The sequence below is a fragment of the Juglans regia genome, chromosome 2, assembly GCF_001411555.2.
Source record: "Juglans regia cultivar Chandler chromosome 2, Walnut 2.0, whole genome shotgun sequence".
In the NCBI taxonomy this organism is placed as follows: Eukaryota; Viridiplantae; Streptophyta; class Magnoliopsida; order Fagales; family Juglandaceae; genus Juglans; species Juglans regia.
In genome coordinates, this window is record NC_049902.1 from 26,674,380 (window position 1) to 26,695,538 (window position 21,159).

Consider the following 21,159-nt stretch of genomic DNA (forward strand, 5'->3'; position numbering starts at 1 on the left):
GTGTGCGGCGTGGGGCGCATGCTGGGGCGTGCTCAGGAGCTTGCGCGCAAGGGCGTGCGCAGTGGGGCGCGCAAGCTCATGAGCATGGGGTCGTGCAGGGGCGCCCGCGGAGGCGTGGGCGTGCGCGGGGGTGTGCGCAGGGGGGCGTGCGATGGCGCACGCGCATGATCGCACGCAGGGGCGTGCGTAGGCGGGCGTGCATGGGATCGGGCAGGGCCTCGCGCAGGGGCGTGCGTAGGCGCGCGCACATGGGCATGGGCAGGGGCGTGCGCTGGCGCGCGCACATGATCGCACGCAGGGCCATGCGCAGGCGCGCACACATGGGCGTGCGAGCACTAACCTCGCTGGTCTGCATGTTGGGCGCCCTGTGCGTGTCATGGCATGGGCCAAGGCATGCATATAGGCTAGCCGTGATGTTGTCCTTGCCTTCCAAGGAAAGTGCCGAGACTTGTCCCGAGGCCACTTTCTTAAGAGTTTTAACATGCACACCATTTACACCAGACGATTGCTTCCAGCATTTTTCATTATATTAAGAGATCCTCTACCATGCTCGCTATCAACATTTATAAAAACAAATAATAATTGGACTAACAAGCCTTTAACCAACATGGGCCAAACGGCCCAAACCCACCACCGCAGAGTAGCACCGCTCTTTAGTATGATCTCTCTGTTCCTCTACATCTCCCACTTTAATTGGAACGAGTGGGATCGGCATCGTTATGTGTAGGGTTCAAGTCCTAATTTTTTCACAATCCAGAGTATTCACCTGTTGAGAGAGGCGATTCAGGTTGCAATTTAGTTGGCTGGAATATTTGGGAATGGGGATTTAATTTTTGTATTCAAGTCCAAAGACCTGGCCGAGGATGAATGAAGAGGGATTTGAAGAATGGGACGCAGATTTCTTGGACCAACTCATCCAAGTAGAAGAGCTAGCCCTCACCTCCTCCTCCTCCTCCTCAGCGGCTAACCAAAACCCTAAGCCTTCTCAGCAGTTCGTCCAAGTAGAACAGCAAGAACCGCTTCGTCCTGTGGCGGCTCCTTCCCACTACGATTCCGTAATCAGTTACTCCCCTCCGCGTGAGCTCTCTCAGAGGACTTCCCATGACGATCCTTTTACTCGCTTCTCCAATTCGTCGTCTTCGCTTCTCCGTTCCCTAAACGACAAAGAGCTCGAAATCGAAAGGTTGAAGGTTAGGCTCCCCCCCCAAATTGGAATAATTAATTATCCGTAACGGAACAATAAAGAGAAAATTTAACTTATTTAGTTTTTGATTTGGATACAATTTTCGGTGGGATTGATCGGGTCCTTCTTGAGTTCTGGGTGCATTTGGATTGTAATGGTTTTTTGATAGGTACATTTGTTTTTTGAAGTATCAATCCCACCGAAAATTGTATCCGAAAATTGTTTTTTGATCGGTACATTTGGTTTGTAATAGCGATATTTCTGTTGGTGTTTAGAAAAGAACAGAAAATATTTACCTATAAAAAAAAAAGAACAGAAAAGATAAAGGCTTTTTTTAACGTAACTGTTACTATTAAAATTTAGGATAGGGTTTCACCTTGAAGAAATTGAAGAATACGAGTGGCAAATTGTTTGTGGATTATCTGTCATATCTGGGTTTTGGAATTTATCGTAGAATTGATGGAATGCCAGAAAATGGATTTCATTTGTTTGATGAGAGTATAATGTTGAATTGGTGAATGGTTTTGAACTTTCTTTTCAGTTATTTAATATGAAATTTAAGTTTCCATTCTTTTCATGGATTGATTCTGATGCAGTCCTTTCGTGTTTGAAATAGTTGGTCAAATTGAGATGTGATATGGCACATGTTATTGTTTTAAGGAATGAGTTAATCTACGTTCTAATTGAAGTGTGCATGAATCATAACTGCAGAGGGAGCTGGGACATGCGTCGAAGCATCTTACAGACCTGGTACATGTTATTCTCTTTTGTTGCTTTAGAATCACATCACGATGTTATTTTCTTTTTCCTTTTCACTGTCATTTGTTTGTTATTTTAAATCGATGATTCAATCATAAGGCCCCATGTAGGCTTCCTTGGCTAAATAGTCTTTTAAAGGCCTGCTTGGGATTGCGGTAGGAAATAGAGCTTTTCATAGCAGCGCTTTTAAAAAGCTTTACTATTAAAAAGTTATTTACTGTTTGGTAAACATGCACCTAAAGTGTTTTTAAAGTTAGTTACTATAGTTTTTTAAAAATTTAGTATTATCTGCAGGAGCTTTTCAACAAAAGCTTCAATTTGGTGCTATTTTAAAAAGTGGATTTTCAGCTTTTTTTAGGTGTCCAAAGCACTTTTTATAAATTTACCAAACATACTATTTTTTTTCTTTAAAAGAGCTTTTAGGCTATTAAAATCACTTTTTAAGTCTCCCAACTCAACCCAAGCATGCACTAAGAGGTTTTAGTGTTTCAAGGAAGTGATATGTAGCATTTATTCTTGGTGCTTGCCAGCAATTTGAGAAACTGAGTGATTTTACGGCTAGGGATGGAATGCATTTCTTTTTTCATGTTTTCATTTGCACTATGTTCCTAGAATAGGTGTTAGTGACAGACCCATATCATTGCCTCTAATCTGGTATTATATTATTTGAGTTTTGACAGTTTCATCTCTCTCTCTCTCTCTCTCTCTCTCTCTACGGAAAAGTGGTCTTTATGCACTTAATTTTTGGAACCTTTTGTATATTGGTCATTTTCTTAAGCTGTTCCTTTTCTTGTTTTTCTCTTTTCATAAAATATACTTGCCCAAAGGTTAATGTTGATAATGATTCAGGAACATGAATGCCTTGAACTAAGGAAGGAAAGAGGCAAAAATGAGGAGCAGATTCAATGTGTATTTCCCAAGAAAGTAGTAAAAGATGTTGATGTCCATTCCTCAAAGAGTACAAACTTGTGAGTGAAAGTTCCTTTTTTTTTTTTTTTTTCCCTGTCACACCATATCCTGTCTGTATATGGTAGAATCTTGAACCATTAATCAAGTCTGTTGGATCTCTCCTGATTTAAATCACACTCAAAGATACTAAACACTAGAATATCTCCATAGCATCTAGGACATGGCAAACAAGGGCATGTGAAGATAAGCCCTTACACGACATATGACATACTAATTGACTTTACAACTGAAATCTCTGTCAGATGTAATAGATACCGACTCAAACTCTTATATGTGTGTTGTACCCTAATACTTTTACCTTTCTTTTTGCCATGCCATTATCGTAGCACTCATTTGTGGTGCAAATTCCTTTGTTGTTAGGATTATTAATTTGTTAATCAAATGTTTGACATTTTCTTCTCTATCTAAAATCGTTTCAAAATATCTTTAGTGTAAGCTCCATTAGATCACAAGGCATTCTGACTATCTCAGTCTTACTATTCCTGTATTTTCCAAGAGCTTGGGAAAGACTCTGAATGTTTGTTAGAAGTACCACAAGTACTTCAATTTCCTGATGGCCTGAAAGGCAAACAACATACATCACTGCTTAAAAGTTGAAAGACCCAAAAATATTTTTTGAGACTCTTTTTTTGATCAGTAAAAAGTAATTTTCATTAATATGAATGAAAATAGGCAAGGCCTATGTACACAGGGAGTATACAATAGAAAACACCTAAATACATTCTTAAAAAACTAAATTAGAGCTAGGAACTCATGTACACTGTTTCCATTAAGAACAATGGCTGAAAACCATAATAGTAAAGTGTGTAGAAAAAAATTCTGAAGCTCCTCCATCGATCGCTCCCTATCTTCAAAGCAGCGTGCGTTCCTTTCCAACCAAATACACCACATAATGCACAGCGGGATCATCTTCCAAGCTGCAGCTACTTGTGTACAGCCTTGTAGACCCTTCCAACAAGCAAGCAAGTCCACCACCTTTGCCGGCATAACCCATGCGACATCTACCCTACGAAATATTCCATTCCACAACTCTCTCGTCACCTCACAATGCAATAATAGATGGTCCACTGATTCTCCATTTTTTTTGTACAAATAACACCAGTCCGTTACTATGAGTCCCCTCTTTCTTAAATTATCCGTGGTTAGAATTTTTCCAAGTGCCGCAGTCCATACAAAAAAAGCCACTTTGGAAGGTACGCGTGACTTCCAAATACTTTTCCACGGAAAATATTCATTACCTTGTGATACCAGAATTTTATAGTATGTCTTGACTGAGAACTTCTTACTGTCCTTGCCCCTCCATTGTAGCCTATCATCTTGTGTCGTTAATCTTTCTGAGGAATATATCATGCTAAAAAATTCTGAAACAATAGACAGCTCCCAATCATGATTAGCCCGAGTGAATAAAATGTTCCACTGAAAAGAGTCTTGGGCAATCACGCATAGATCCGCTATAGAAGCCTCCCTGTTAGTCGCAATATTATATAGAGCTGGAAAGGCTCTCTCCAAAGAACGCTCTCCACACCAAACATTCTGCCAAAACTTGATGCGAGTGCCCTAACCAACTACAAATCTAACATTATTTTCAAAGCACTGCCATCCCCCCCTTATATATCTCCATAGACCCACACCATACTCCCCCCCCTTACTTCATTAGTGCACCATCCCCCCCAAGCACCTCCATGTCTCGAAACTACCACTTCCTTCCATAATGACTCCCTTTCTTCTTGATACCTCCATAACCATTTTCCCAAAAGCGCTTTATTGAAAGTCCTCAAATTGCGCACACCTAAACCACCACTCGAAACTGGAGAGCAAACTTTGTTCCAACTAGCAAGATGGAATTTAGTTTCTTCCCCCAGACCACCCCACAAGAACTCTCGGAATAATTTCTCGATACGATGCGCCACCCCTACCGGCAACGGGAATAATGATAAGAAATAAGTTGGTAGATTGGATAAAGTGCTATTGATCAAAGTGAGTCGCCCTCCCTTCGATAAATACAACCGTTTCCACCCTGCCAATCGTTTCTCTACTCTCTCAATAACCCCTTCCCATATACCTCTAGCTTTGAAAGTGGCACCCAAAGGAAGGTCCAAATATTTCATTGGCAAAGAACCCACTACGCACCCCAACGTTTCTGCTAGTGTACTGATATGAGGCACCACTCCTACCACCACCATCTCGGATTTGCCCAAATTGACCTTTAGACCCGTCACCGCCTCGAAGCACAACAAAAGTGCCCTTATGGCTTGTATTTGACCCACCTCCGCTTCACACAAGAGAAGTGTATCATCTGCAAATAAAAGATGTGATATCATGACAGAACCAAAAGTACCATTGCCTGCCACAAAACCCGCTATATAGCCTCCTTCAACAGCTGCCTTCACCATCCGGCCTAGTGCCTCCATAACAATAACGAAAAGAAATGGAGACAACGGATCCCCTTGCCTCAGACCGCGTGAACTACGAAAGAAACCCACCGGATTACCATTAACAAGCACTGAGAAACGCACAGTAGTTATGCAATATCGTATCCATGAGATCCACTTGTTACCAAAACCACATCTCCCAAGTAGGTAAAGGAGGAAATCCCAGTTTACATGATCATAGGCTTTTTCCATATCCAGTTTACAAAGTATACCTGATTTACCTTCCTTTAACCTCTGATCTAGACACTCATTAGCAATAAGAACTGAATCAAGTATCTGCCTCCCCCGTACAAAGGCATTTTGAGACTTTGAAATGATTTGTTCCATAACCACACTTAAACGATTAGCCAGCACCTTTGAAATAATTTTATAAATCCCACTCACTAAACTAATGGGACGAAAATCTTCAATTTCCAGCACTCCCTGTTTCTTCGGAACAAGAGCTATGAACGTTGCATTGAAGCATTTTTCGAATTTTTGGAAAGCATGGAATTCAGAAAAGACCCGCATAACATCACATTTCACTATCTCCCAACAATGTTGAAAAAACCCCATCGAAAACCCATCCGGTCCAGGTGCTTTGTCTTTGGCCATGCTACTAATGATCTTCTGTACCTCTTCTTCTTCAAAAGGTCTTTCCAACCAACTTGCACTTTGCATGTCAATGGACTGAAAAGGCAAACCATCGAGCTTTGGCCTCCAACCAGTCGGCTCTGTTAGCAGATTCTCATAGTAGTTCACAATATGGTTCTCTAAATCAGTAGGAGAAGAAAGAACTTGATTACCTGACTGAAGGGACTCAATAGTGTTGTTACGCCTATTGGAATTGGCCACTCTATGAAAAAACTTCGTACATTTATCCCCTTCTTTTAACCAAAGAGCCCTGGATTTTTGGCGCCACGATGTTTCCTCCATCAACAAGACCCTCTCTAATTCAGTCACCACTACCCTTTTCCGTAGTAGTGCCTCTTCCGAAGCATTCCCCTTAACGCCTGTTCCTCCAAGACCTGAAGCTCCTCTAATAGACTAGTTTTCTGATTTTCAATATTGCCAAAAACTTCCATGTTCCATCTCCTTAAATCTTGTTTTAATGCCTTAAGTTTCCCAGCGAGAATGAAACTAGGGGTACCCGAGAACTGATAAGAAGACCACCAAGAACGAACTTTCTCAACAAAGCCATCCACTGCTAACCACATATTTTCGAACTTGAAATACTGACGACCCCTATTAATACCTCCACAATCTAACATAATTGGGAAATGGTCCGAGCAAACCCGGGCCAACCTCTTCTAATACAGCTCCGAATAGTGGGTTTCCCAAGAAGGAGAAACAAGAAACCTATCCAGTCTCGACCACCCCCTATTATTAGACCATGTGAACTCCCCCCCAGCAAGGGGAAGATCCATAAGATTCAGATCAAACATGAACTCGGAGAACTCTTCCATTGCTATTGAGTGGCCATTATTCCCTGATCGCTCACTTGGAAAACGAATGATATTGAAATCCCCACCCATACACCACGGCACATCCCAAAGATAATATACACCCGCTAACTCCTCCCACAACCTTCTTTCTCTATATCGATTTGGTCCATAAATGCCTGCAAATGCCCATTCCCACCCATCAATTACATTTCTAAATAAACAAGCCACCGAGCAAGTCCCAACACACTCCTCCACCACCTCCACAATTCTTTTATCCCACATCAAGAGCACCCCCCCAGAAGCTCCTTCCGAAGCCAAATATGACCATCCCACATAAGGACATCCCCAAACACTACGAATAAGACTTCGCTCAACATATCTTAATTTTGTTTCTTGAAGGCACACTATATCCACCTTCCACATTCTCAACAAAGTTTTTATGCGGGCGCGTTTGATGCGCTCATTAAGCCCCCGCACGTTCCAAGATAGAATTTTAGGTTTCATGGACAATGGTCATACCCCTCCCTTTCGTTCTATCCCTACTACAACTACCCTCCTTCCCTTCATAATTTATAGAACATTGTAATCTTTTAAGCTCCCTATCTCTCTTTGTAGCCGACTTCAATCTACTCTCTTCAATGGCTATAATGAGAGCCCAAAACTGCTCTTCAAAACCTGTACAAGACACCCCAGTACATAATTGCAATTCATCCACTTTTTTGAGACTCTTGTCTGAAGGGTTGAAGAAATTTGCCTTAACGAAGAGATGCTTTAAGTGGTAGCCTAAAATGCACTATAACTAAACTGGACAATGGAATAGATGCCCCACATCTGCATTCACCTTACTTTATCTATGAAAATGAAATAGGCAAATGGACAATGGCTGTCTTGAATTTCTAACCTCCAATTTTACTTAGCGAGAAAAAATGTCATCACATTTTGGCAATCATACTCGTAAAGTACCACTACATGTATGGTGGCCATACATCATGCCAAGATTAATTTTGCTTTGGTTTCATACCTCGAAGATAAGGTATTTTTTTATTTATAAGTAAAAGGTAAATTTCATTGATACGAATGAAATAGGCATAGCTCGTGTACACATGAAGTATACAAAAGAACACCTAAATGCATTCTAAGAATGATAAATTAAGGACAGAAAATCATGCACCTTGTTCCCATTAAGTACAATAGCAGAAAACCAATTTCCTAATTTTTAGATTTGTTCCAATCATTTTTAATAACTTTTCTGCAGTCACTCAATTTCCTAACTGACATAAGTGTGCTGACCCCTTCTCCCTTCCTCACATTTTGAAATCACCACCCTCCAAGAGATTATTCCTTTCTATCCCAATCTCTAGGGCCACTTCCCTAACAGTGGTGTTGGACTCCCTTAAACCATCGAGTACCTAAGCTACCCTTTTGAAGAGAGCACAAACATTGTTACACTTACCCAAGTGATACAACCATTACCTTAACTCATACGAAGGAAATCTCTCTGAAGTTTTCCTACCTTTTCTGCCACCAAAGTTGGAATTTGAAAAAAAGAGATATAAAATATGTTGATAAACTTGAGAATCCTCACTGTCCACCATATTCTTGCAAGGAGAGGAGGCAATGTTTGCACCAGAGCTACAAAATTGTGGCTTGGTGAAAAATTTTGTAACAGGCTGGATGATCATTTTTATCTTTCAGCAAACTTGACCTTTTGAGGGTCTAAAGATGGTACAACATTTTTGTCTTTTATATTTTAGAGTATAATGTTTACAACTCTTATGAGAATTAAGTATATGGTGGCCAAGTCTTTGTGGAATAAGGTTTCTGGTCAGACGGGTATAGATTGGGTGATGCCTAAGGAAGTGGTGGATCTTCTTGCATGTTGGTATGGCTTTGAGGGAAGAAAACGTGTAGCTGCCATATGGAAAATGATTCCTTTGTGTTTAATGTGGTGTCTTTATCTGGAAAGGAATGGGAGATGCTTGGAAGACAAAGAACGTTCTTTGGAAGAACTTGGGAATTTTTTGGAATTTTTGGAATTTTTTCTCTAGTACTTTTTGTTTGTTGGCTAAAACTCTTGTAATGAATGATGATAATTTTCTGAATTTGTATTAGCCTTTTTTCTGCTTTCTATAGTATAGTAGGTATTTCCTTTATATACGTCTTGTGTACTTGGGCTTTGCCTATTCTTGGCAATAAAATTTCTTATTAATTATAAAAAATAATTAAGTATATGGTTGTTGTATAATACAAGGAAAAATGAGGTTTGTGGGGTCTTTTGTATTATCTTTGAGATATATAGACATTAGGTGCCAGCAAAAAAGATTGTGAATGATTGTGGCCACAGTGGCAGGGAATGTGGAGGTCTTGCTAGGGATCATCATGCAGTTCCACAAAATTTTCAGAATTCAATATTGTCAAAGGATCAGGCTGGCTCTTGGGTTGATAGAGGTTAGCAATGAGTGGAGATCATTTTCTTTTCACTTAACCTTCACTTCATTTTTCTCACATCTTCATTGTGCCTTTCATTGTACCCTAGCTATGCCAACCTATAAAGCCATTGGAGTTCAGACGGAGTGTGATCCTGATGATCCACTTGTTTGTCTTACTCTCTCTGAGAAGTTGTTAGCCATCTGGGGCTCTCCAAACTGCCGAAATATCAGAATAAATTTGATTACCAAGTTGCTTGTGATGTGTCAGACAGATTTTCATGTCCTTTTTGGGTTCATGAGCATGAACGTTTCAAAATTGGCAGTGGACTCACTCAAAGATGGAAGTTCTGATGTAGCTTTAAAGTTCCATATGCACACTTTTCATACATCAGAAGCTGCAAAAGTGTCTCGTCTCTACTCTGTGTTGACTAAGGTACTCTTCAATTCACAATTGCATTTATGTTTAAACAGGAGGTATCTCCTGGCTGTTATCAACTGCCTTAAAACGCAAAGCTAGCGCCAAATCTGCAGCTTTTAGTCTTTACTAGAAGATGATTATGTTGTAATCTGTGCTCCACATTTTTAAATTTTGAAGCTGAGAAAGAAAATTACTAAGGCTTGTGGCACAATGGCTGGGATGCTCCTTTTCATTTGCATTGTCAATGTAGAACTTTAGAAGTTAGGGTGTCGGTGCATCCATGCATGTCAGTTTATCAGCTTACTAGTTCAGAACTTCAATGCATAATAGGATTTATTTTATTATTCTGCCACATTGTGTTGGGGGTTTCTCTGAATAACCTGTCAACTGATCTCGGCCCGACTTATTGTTTCATAGGTTTTGGGATTTTAACCACTTAGATGAGTTAGCTTTGCATTTTTGTTTCTCATCTCTTTAATAGTAGGTTGCATGGGTGGTTTCCAATACTCAGAGGATCATTTATTGTCTGCATCCTTCCACTTATTTTTTTTTATCAGTAAACAAAAAACCTTTATGATTGATGTTTTCTTGCAAATATTGATATTCTTGTACTTGTATGAAATTACACCTATTAGAATGGTTGAAACTATTTATGGACCTTATAAGAGCTGGATTTATTCTTAACTCTTAAAACTGTAGTTAAAGGTCAAATTTCTGTTAGTTTTTCAATCAGTGACTTCTTTATTACATGCACATGTATCGATATATCATCATTGACATGTTAAGGCTTGCTGAGGTGACTTGCATCATATGCATTTGAATGCTAATCATGCCCTGAAAAAACTGCTTTATTATCTCTCAACTTATTCTTATGGCAGATCAGTAATGGAGGCGTACGGTTGGAGGCTTTGTTTGAACCATTGCTTGATCTCTGTACTCTAGAAAATGTGAGTTGGTGAGCCTTTTTTTTTTTTTATTATAAGGAACTTTGCATGCCAAAGTGATCTCTAATTTTTTTTCATTGAACAATCTGGTGCTTTTCTTTTGGATTGGGTATATGGATTCCTAAATCAAAACCCTTTTAACCCTTCATGTTTATCAAAGGAACCAGTTAAACTTTGTAGTGAAAGCTATCGGTTGAATTAGGTAAAGCAATCATGACTATTAGCCCATCTCAATATTGTTTGGTGCCTAGAAGCTATTCGGTTGATTTGATTGATAAGATTGTCTTGATATAGTTGTGTTGTAGCCCAAGTGGTAAGGGCGAACTTGTGTGCATGATCCCTATGTCACAAGTTCGATTCCCCCGGGATCAAAATGCGATTTAAGTGGGAGGCCATGGTGGTGGGTTGTTGTGCTAGTCTCCCCAGGGGCTTAGGTTCCATGGGTGAGTCCTAAGGGCTCTACCATGGGGTGGTTCCTCGTCATAAAAATATATATATATATATATATATAAAAGTTGTGTTATAAATGTGGTTTTGACATTGTCATCAGTTATCTCATGTCTATAGGCTCTCAAATAACTCTGATTTAAGAATTGACTTCCAAAACATGTCAGGGTGTGCGCCTGCTAGATGAGTGGGGCTTGGGATTATTTGATTCTTTGTCCACCAAAAACAAAGAGGGGTTGTGTTGCTTGGAATTTTATCTTCTGTCATGGAATATGTCATATGGAATCTGAAACTTTTAGCTGAGGATAGCAATTTCCAGTTAGTCCTGTTATTAACGTGTAATTTTTATTGTAGATCATATGCTGTTATGTGGCGACAATCTAGACCGTATATGGAACTCCTCTCAGTTTGCCATACCCTTTGTCTCTCTCTCTCTCCCCCCCCCCCCAAAAAAAAAAAAAAAAAGAGAAAGAAGCATGCTGATGAGACTCATTTAATTTCTTGAAAATGCTGTAGAACTAATATTTTTCAATGCAGTCACATTCTTACCGAACAAAAAGAGTTCCTGCATTCTTGACTGAGAAGCTAATGATATCTTTCTTTTGAAGTAGTGGTTGTGTGTAAGGGCTCCTAACTTGTGCATATTATTGTATACCTTGTCAGCAATATAAAAGTTCTAATGACCTTATGCCGGATTATTTTGCTTATGCTACTTGGTTGCTTTTCTTTACCTAAGTTAACCACTAGCAGAGTTTCCTTTTGTTTTTCTTTGCCTTCTATTTTTATTTTTACTTTTTGTCTTTCACTTGTTGATGACTTTATTCCTCTTTGGTAAAGGTTGTCATTGTTCATAGATCTCTACATATATTGCATGTCTTTTTGAAGCACCTCTTGAGTTTGGAAAGGAAGTTCGAAAGAAGGTATATGTCTTACTATTGCTTACAGATTTTTATTTAAATCATTTCCGTTTCATTGTACAAAAATTGGAAGCACATAATTTAATATACTTTGATGCTGTATCTGCTGGTTTGATCTTGGACTGCAACTACTCAAATTTAGGCCCCGTTTGGATTCAGAGATGAGTTGAGATAGTTTTAGATGAGTTGAATAAAATATTATTCGAATATTAATTTTTAATATTATTATTGTTTTGGGATTTGAAAATGTTGAATTGTTTATTATATTTTGTGTGAGAATTTGGGAAAGTTGTAATGATAAGATGAGTTTCCAATCCAAACCGGGGCTTATTGTCCCACAGTCACATGATAGTTTATTTTCTTTTACATTTTATTTATAAAGATTTGATCAAAGATCTTACGAAGTTGTAATGGTTTGGGATGGCTTGACTGCTCTCTGGTGGGTAATATCCTTTTTAGTATGTGGGAACCATAATTTGATACAAGATTGAATTTTCATATTGTATGGTGAAGTTAGGGTTATTATTTTAACTGTTTGGGCGAATTTCCAGAATGCCCTAAAATTGAAGGTCCAACTGGGTAAATCCATTGAGTACCTTTTGCTAATAAGCTAGGACACAATCATGATGAAAGTAAATCTTGGGCCCTTTGAAAAAGTGTTTTTGGGTAAAATCGCCCCATTACTTGATGCCATATTTCCCTCGTTGTACTTTCTGAGTTGGAGGTGGTGAAAAAGAAGAGTTGGAATGTGCAGTGGCAGTGGCCCTGGAAGGGATACTTTTGGGCTGTTGGTTGATCATAGAGGATTGATATTCTATGGCACCTTGTGATAGATTTGTTTTTGCCATTACTAAAGATAAGGGCCTTGGTGGCACATGACTGGTGTCGTTTATAGTGAATTATGAGGCTGGAGGACCTTTGGTCAGAGTTCTTGTACTCGGTTTGTCCTTTGGGTTCTTTTTTTTGGGGGGTTGGGGTATTTCTTGTTTTTTACAGTTGAAATTCAATTCTCCTACTTTTTATTTTTGTACGTCTGCATGCTTATGAACTTTGATTTGATCTTTTCAGTGAACTCTACTCAGGGACAATGTGATTGTTGAAGGACTTTGCTCTGGGAACAACATTGTGGATTCTCATGGATTTGATAGAGGCCTGTGCCGTGTGAGCAGAAATGAAATATTTTATTCAGACTCCACTCCACTTGGGAATATATTACCTGATGCCAGAATTCCATGCATGGAGACCTGTAATCATGATACTGCTATTTCAGTTTCTCATGTAGACTGGGTTTCTCTAGTTGAATTTTTGCATCAAATTGTCATGAGGAATACTGAAGAATGTGTGAACCTAGAGGCAGTCTCAGTCATGAATATGATTATAACAAAGTCTATTGCTTATATTGAGAGGGAAAAGTATGTTTTTGAGTACCCTTTTGGATGTTCTACCATAACATGTAACTTCTTTGCATATCCTTATGTAATTTTTGGTTGAGACAGGTTTGGCCTGACAATGGTGTTTGAAAGTCTTTCACAATTGCTGAGAAAGGAAGCTGGCTTGCGAGTGCAAAAGGATGCTGTGCATCTTCTACATCTGTTGCTAAACTGTATGTTCCCGTATTTTGTTTCTTCTTTTTTAATGAACAACTGGGAATTGACAATAATAATGTGAACCTACTCCACCCATGGGTAGCCCAAGTGGTAAGGGCGAACTTGTGTGCATGAGCCCCATGTCATAGGTTCAATTCCCCCTTGGATTAAACTGCAACTTAAGTGGGAGGCCATAGCGGTGGATTGTTGTGCTAGTCTCTCCAGGGGTTTAGGTTCCATGGGTGAGTTCTAAGGGCTCTGCCGTGAGATGATTTCCCCATCATATAAAAAAAATAAAATAATAATGTGAGCTTACTGCTGCCTTTCTTATCAATACGTTCCTGCATTATTGGGATAAGTCCTTGTTCTTTGTTATTTTTGTCTCACTCCATTCTTGTTTTGGCTTCAAGTTTTTGTAAACTAGATAGCTTTTAGTTCAGTATAAGGGGCTATGTGATATCTTTTGGGATTTTGTGTGTTCACTTTTATGATACTCCGATTTTTTACTTATACTTGGAGTTGATTTTTGCCACCTTGTTTTTGTTGAGATCGAAATATAGACCAAACTCAATTGTAGTTTGTCCAAGTGGAAACACATACTTTCTCATGAGAGTAAAGAGTTGAACTTAAATAGCTACTATTTGTATCATGTCAGCTTTTTTTTTTATATATATATATATTTATAAGTAAACGATTATATTGATATGAATAGGCATAGTCCAAGTACACAATATGGTATACAAAATGTCACACCTAGTTAGAGAGAAGTAATAGAAACAAGAAAATCATGGAAATTGAGGCCAAGACAATGTACAGCTATGGCCCAAAGAAAAAGAGTGCTAATAAAAAATAATCTAGTTCTTCTAGTGAGCACTCCTTGTCTTTAAATGTCCAGTCATTTCGCTCCTTCCATAGGCACCGCATGATACAAATCGGGACCATTTTCCACAACGATGAGATTTGTGGGAAACCTCGTAGATTTATCCAACTGGCCATGAGCTCTGTCATTGTGGCAGGTATTACCCAAGCTTACTCCATTCTATTAAACACTTCATTCCATAACATTCCAGCCACCTCACAAAGCAACAATAAGTGATCCACGTTTTCACCATTTTTCCTACATATACAACACCAATCTACTATGATCACCTTAAAGCCATGAATTGTGCCTGAAAGCCCTCACACTCGATTCCAACACAGTGCTGGATCTCCTTTACTTTATGCAGCACCCACTCAGAGATGCTAGTCTGGTCTGGCAGCAGGTATTTTAGAGGTATCTGATCCCCCCCCCCACATGTCCATCTCATCTGTAGCTGTCCACTGTAGCTTCATCGGCACAACTACATCTTCCACAGGACAAACAAATCTTTCATCCCCCTCAAGGGGGTCATTTGCAATCCATTCATTGGTCCGTGAGATTCACTAGAGCTGTTCAGGATTGGGAGGTGGGAGCCATCACTGATTTCTACAGAATCTTGTATGCGATGAAGCCTAGGGCTGGAGGGGAGGATAGCTTAATATGGGCATGCACAGGGAACAAGAAATTTTTAGTTTGTTCATACTACAAGGCCTTGGCGAACCATTTCCCTAATGCTTTCCCATGGAAGAGCATTTGGAAGAGCAATGCTCCACTCAAGGTTGCTTTCTTTGGTTGGTTGGCCTCCCATGGTAAAATCTTAACAATTGACAAGTTAAGAAAGAGTGGACTCTACATAATGGATTGGTGCTACATGTGCAAACGTAACGGCGAATCAGCGGATCACCTCCTTCTTGATTGCGAAGTAGTTAAGGTATTGTGGGATGCAATCTTCTTGAGGCTTGGTATCGCATGGGTCATGCCTAAGAGGGTGATAGATCTATTGTCTTGTTGGCGAGGGATTAGGGGCAATTGCCAAATTGCTGTTGTATGGAAGATGGTACTTTTATGTTTAATGTGGTGTACATGGAACGAACGAAATGGCCACTGCTTTGAGGATAAGGAACGCTCTCCGGACAGTTTTAGGGAGTCCTTCTTTCATACTTTGTTGCTCTGGGCCTCTTCTATTGTATGGGATGGAACGAGTCTTAATGTTTTGTATGCCTCTTTCTTGTATACTTCCTGTGTACTCGGGCTTTGCCTATTTTTGTGGATCAATAAAACTTCTTTTTACCTATAAAAAAAAAACAACCCAGAACACCAGCAGAACTTCCCCCCCGTCACGTTCTGTTTCTGAAAATAGGACTCGGGCTCTCGGGCTACTTCTAGAGGCTGTAAAGCAGTCGTCGACACTGTCAGCCTGTTTTCATCCCTTGTTATATAGTTTGATTTTCAGTTAGTTGAGCGTATTCTGCCTTACCCTTACAGCTTTTGGTTCTTTGTTTAACTGAAGGTCCAAAAATATTGGTGATATTCTGCTCTGGCTGTGAGGATGGCGAGGGTGCTGCTCCTGTTGATGGTAATGTGAGACCTCAGAAATTCATTGAGGTTCTTCGAGGCTTGGCAGATTGTTTAGCGTGCAGTGGAAATGGAATACTGGTATGCATTCTATTAAAGACATTGCCCTCTTCCTCTTTATTTTTTTTTTAACTGCGTGAATTTCGTATTTTTGGACTGAGCCTTGGCAATGGTTTTTACTAGTGTCAGCTTGTGAGAATTTGGTTGTATGGAGCATTGTTCTGGGAGGGGGCTTTTATAAGATTTGACTCCCTATATTAGTCTGTGTAGTAACTGTGATCACACTGAGAAGGCATACGTTTTGGGAAGGGTAGGTGCTTGGTAGTAGGACAATGATTTGTTTTTCCAATTATTGTATAGTGGGGAAGTGAAAGCGTTAGGGGAGTTAACTACGGAATGGAGGCATAGTATTTATAGAGAATATGGGTGTTCTAGTAACAAGAAGCTCAGAATGAATACAGGAAGTGAGAGTAAAGTAGAGTTTCCTTTAAAAATTAGTATGCATGTGTAGCACATAAGGTTGCATTTTTTGCCTGTTGGCTGCGCATCAGAACATTATTATTGATTACTTGACAAGGAGAACAAATAGCCTTGCAAATCTCAGGATTACATACTCTTTTTTTTATCAGTAAAACAAGGACTTTATTGAGAATATAAATAGGCGTAGCCCAAGTACATGGGACATATACAAGAGCGACACCTAATCATGAGTGCCCAACGATACAAGGAAATCATGGCTATTCAAGCCATTGAAATCGATTACAATTGACCAATGGAATAAAGTATAGAAGTCTCAGCTCGTCCATTGACGTTGATGATCCTCAAAGATTCTTTCATTCCGCTCACTCCAAAGACACCACCATAGACAAATTGAGACCATTTTCCACATTGCTGCGATTTGCGCATTACCGCGTAGCCCATTCCAACTTGCTAGGAAGTCAACAACCCTTCTTGGCATTAACTTGGGTAATGCCAAGAAGGGTTGTTGGCATAGTGACATGGCCACCTCACAATGAAGTAGAAGGTGATCAACAATCTCTTGATTCTCTTCACTGTTTTGCACATACAACACCAATCCATAATAATAAAACGGCATTTTCTTAGATTGCCTATAGCGAGGATTTTCTCTGACGAGGCGGCTGTCCATGCAGAAAAAGCTGTTGTTAGGGGAGCCTAGTCTTCCAAATGCACTTCCAAGGGAATGGGTTTGCGTTGTGTGATAAGAGACTTGTTTTTTTTTTTTTTTTTTATGAATAAAAATTTTATTGAGACAAGTAACAAGGCAAAGCCAAGTATGCAGGAAGTATACAAAAACTGAACCTATTACATGTCAGGAACTAGAAAAAGAAACAAGAAAATCATGGACATTAGTTCCATTAAATACAATAGCCGAAGCCCATTGAAATAAGGAATTAAAGAAAAAACATCTAAGTTCATCCACCGAGCGCTCCTTATCTACCTTGTGGAATGAACAAACATTAAATCTACCTTTCCTTACAGGTTGCCACACCAACTTGTCAGTCTCTCCCACCCTCACTCTGGTTCTGGAAGGGTATACAAGATTGTAGAATGCAGAAAAAGTGTCCACTTCCCAGTCTTGTGCAGCTCTAAAGAAAGCAATGTTCCATTAGGGATTTCCACTTGATAGGTCAATAAGATCTGCCACTGAAGCTGCCTGCACCCTCGAAATGCTGTAAATAGCTGGGAAGGCTTCCTTGAGGAGCCTGCTGCCACACCAAGGCACTGCTCCATCTATCTTATATGGAGTGTCATGCTTTTTTCTTTATGTCCCAAATTGAGTATTCTCTTCCATATTCAAAAGACCAATCAAGAAAAAACCATGCCAGCTTTTGGCAATTTGGTAAAAGTGTTGTACATTTTCTTCATTAACATGGTACCGGTTTTAATCCATGGCAATTTAAAACAGAGGGACTAGTTAGAATTCTGCAATTTCTTCATAAATGCTTACCCATGGATTCTGTTGAAAAATACGTTCAAATATTACAAATTCCAAATATAATCCGTTCACGATTTTAAATGATTATATATTCAGGAGTTGACTCTCCGTAGAGATGCCATTATTGTGTTGGCCTTCTTAGCCTCATCCGGAAAACATGGCTTTGAAATTCTCACAAGTCTCCAGCTTTACAGAGAAGCAAGCTTTCTTATGTTAACATTGAGAGTGCTTGTATCAGAGATGGACATTGAAGCATCAGTTTGTGTTGGACCCCCAGAAATTTCTAAAGAGAGGCAAGTGGTCTGCATGCCTTATGAAGTTATATTCACACATTTCTTTTTAGTTGCAGAACTGCCTTTAATTTTGTTTCTCTTTACTACATTGAATATTTGTCAAAGTGAGTCTTCAAGCACTTTTTTCCCCAGAACAATGTGATTACAAGTTTCCACAGTGATGATTTTTTGTTCTCCTATCTTAAGAAATTCTAACGAAAATCAAGTAGAGGAAAAGGAATTCTCAAATACCACATAGCACCCTATCATGAGTAGAGTTTTTAGTGTCTTGCTATCATATGTGTCAGACCTATCTACTCTGTCTATAGCAAACCGGTTTCACTTTTAATTTTTATGTTCTGGAATCTTTCATTTTTATCAAGCCAGATGTGGTAGATAGTAGCGGTCCAAACAAGGTTTCATTCGAGTATGATTAAATATCAACTGATGTTAAAATCCTCAATACTTGCATGTAGCAATACATTTAAACGACAAGGTGACACCATCTTATCTGTACACACAAAATCGTAGTACCTTCTAGACTTGTAATATCGCATGTATATATAACTCCTAGGGGTTGGCTCAACTGCTAAAGGTTTTGGGCTTGGGAGTATGCTCCCTCAAGTCTAAGGTTCAAATTCCTTTGGGTGCAAACAATCTCTAGGGCCATCAGACTAGGGGATTTTTCTCTTAAATAACCTGAGGTGCACTTGCAGGAAACTCCTTGCCGAGGGCCTTTGCACCCCCACGATTAGTTGGGATGCTGTTTCCGGACACCTGATGCCAATAAAAAAAATATATATATCACATGGATATATGAGGAGATTCAGTACCTGCTATATCTTTGCATTAGCAAAGAGATCTAGTTGTGCTATATCTTTTGCAATTGCTCCTCGGCTTTGCTGATATTTTCCTCTTTTCTTTTTCCTTTGTTAATTTTATTTGTTGATTATCCCGGGTGGATTTGTTTTGTAGGACCTTGCTCATCCGGGAGGTGCTTATATTACTTAACAGAATTGTGTCCCATCCTACATATTCAATTACTGCATTGCGAGCGTTAACAAATAGCAGGGATATTGCCAGCTTGTCCATTGACATTGCCAATAGGTTGTCCAGGAAGGATCAGAGACATGGGCAGACTGACATCCTGACTAGACAGATGAGGGAATCTGAAATTGTTAATTTAGCTCGAGTATTCAAGAGAAGGGTATTCACATATTTAGGAGATAACGTTTCGTAGAGAAATCCTTCCCATGGCGGATAATTTTGTTTAATCCGTGCATATCAGCATCATGTAAGAATAGCTGCCAGGAAACTGCATAGATGGGGAGCTAGCCCTAATTTCATTTTATCCTCATTTTTTTTTCCAACATTTTTTGGGTGATGACCATAAGATTGGCCTCTTATCTGAAAAATTTTGAGCAGCCACCTCAGCTTATCACAGGCCAGAAAATTTTGGACGAGCTTGAGAGTTTATTATGAAGATGATGTCTTATACAAAAAAGGTTTCTGCTATTAGCAGATCCCAGTTTCTGCTATACAAAAAATTTGCCCTATATTTTGAGCTTCTGTAGGACATCTGTATGTATTACTCTGGCCTATTCATCTCTGACTACCATACTTTGAATATCGCTAGACCGGAAGTTTTGTTCGACTTTTTTTATTGCTTTTGGTGGTGTGCTTGGGTTGGTTTCTGTTTGTGCATGTGTTTCACTACCTAAATTGATCAAAACTATTTCTTTCTTACTCCCGTTTGGTTATGACTAACTTTTTGACCTTATTATATTCAAGCAATAAAGATCTTGCTGTCTCCTCACCTCAGAAGGTGAAATGCCAATAGTAGTAGGAGAAATTGGAGTTTAGTGGGTCAAATTTTCTAACTGAAGCCCTGAAAGTCACATGCAGCAAAGAACATAAATCTCTTGGGAGAGAGTCAAGTTGAGATGGTTTATTCTGCTCGTAACTTTGCTTTTTCACTTGTGAACATACTTAAATTATCAGCACACTCCCGTCAAGTTCCTCTCTTTTCAGGTGTAATCAGTCAGCCCGAAGACCATGTCGTCGGCATCGGAACAAGAACAAAGATAGAATACGAACTACTGGTCACATATACTCCGATAATCAAGTCACTAATAGACTTACTACATTACTTTTGTTTGAACAGTAGGGTTGGGAGCAAACTGCGAGATAAGTTCAAGCACTCTCACTGATGGCAAAAACTTCAATCAGTCCCTGTTCTAGTCATCACTCTTTTATGTTGTAGGGAGCATTCCTAAGCTTTTCTTTGCCTTGCCGGGAGCTTTGCTACTCATATGCTTTTTATTTTTTATTTTATTTCTACTAAACTAATTGAGTATTTCTACTTATTATCATTACATTATATATTTGTTAAGGGAAAAAAAAAAATCGTGTGATGTGTGGTGTGGGGATAATGAGGATAATTTTTCTAAAAAAAAAAACTCGACGCACAAATTCCCGTGTTTTGGAACGCATGTTGTTCACTTCCAAAGTTTGGCAAAATCCAATAGCTGACAGACTGGGTAATGCATGAAGAAGATATTCGATTGTATCAAGAGCGGTAATTACTACTCCTCTTTCTTTCTTCTTCGTCTACACTTTGAAATAAGTTCAAGTTAAGTTAAATTCATAACAACAGACACAGCAAAAGAAGCGACAAAGCTTGCACAATAAATGAAGCATGTGTGCCTCAGCAAACAAATGTGATATGATGCAGACATAGGTAAGATTCTTTCGATGCTTTTATCTGCAAAATTTAAACGGCAAGTTTGCACTTTGCACCACAATCTATTAAAACAGATACACTGCCGCAGTAGCCACCACACTCTGAAAATTCAACGAAACGAGATCTTCATAAATCAGCACCGAATTCTTATGTCTCCATCCAATGTTAGTAGATTATGAGTTCCTAGAAGAAAGATTGCGATTTCACCAGCAATTACATTCTTTCCTTTTTTCAATAGTCGAAAA

At 39.3% G+C, this 21,159-nt stretch overlaps 1 protein-coding gene across 2 annotated transcripts; it reads left to right on the forward strand.

Annotated features, from left to right (window-relative positions):
* Positions 1-708: 708 nt before the first annotated feature.
* LOC109008321 (protein SENSITIVE TO UV 2) lies at positions 709-19,834 on the forward strand. 2 transcript variants are annotated; one of them, XM_018988369.2, is made up of 12 exons: positions 709-1,190; positions 1,895-1,933; positions 2,792-2,910; positions 9,112-9,215; positions 9,304-9,629; positions 10,493-10,561; positions 11,843-11,925; positions 13,005-13,334; positions 13,419-13,525; positions 15,878-16,023; positions 17,996-18,192; positions 19,147-19,834. In XM_018988369.2, the coding sequence occupies exons 1-12, from the start codon at positions 864-866 to the stop codon at positions 19,409-19,411; spliced, it is 2,112 nt and encodes a 703-aa protein (XP_018843914.1). In that variant the 5' UTR covers positions 709-863; the 3' UTR covers positions 19,412-19,834. The 2 variants fall into 2 exon arrangements, with proteins under 2 accessions (XP_018843914.1, XP_018843916.1); XM_018988371.2 differs by lacking the exons at positions 17,996-18,192; positions 19,147-19,834 and adding an exon at positions 17,443-17,964.
* Positions 19,835-21,159: the final 1,325 nt, after the last annotated feature.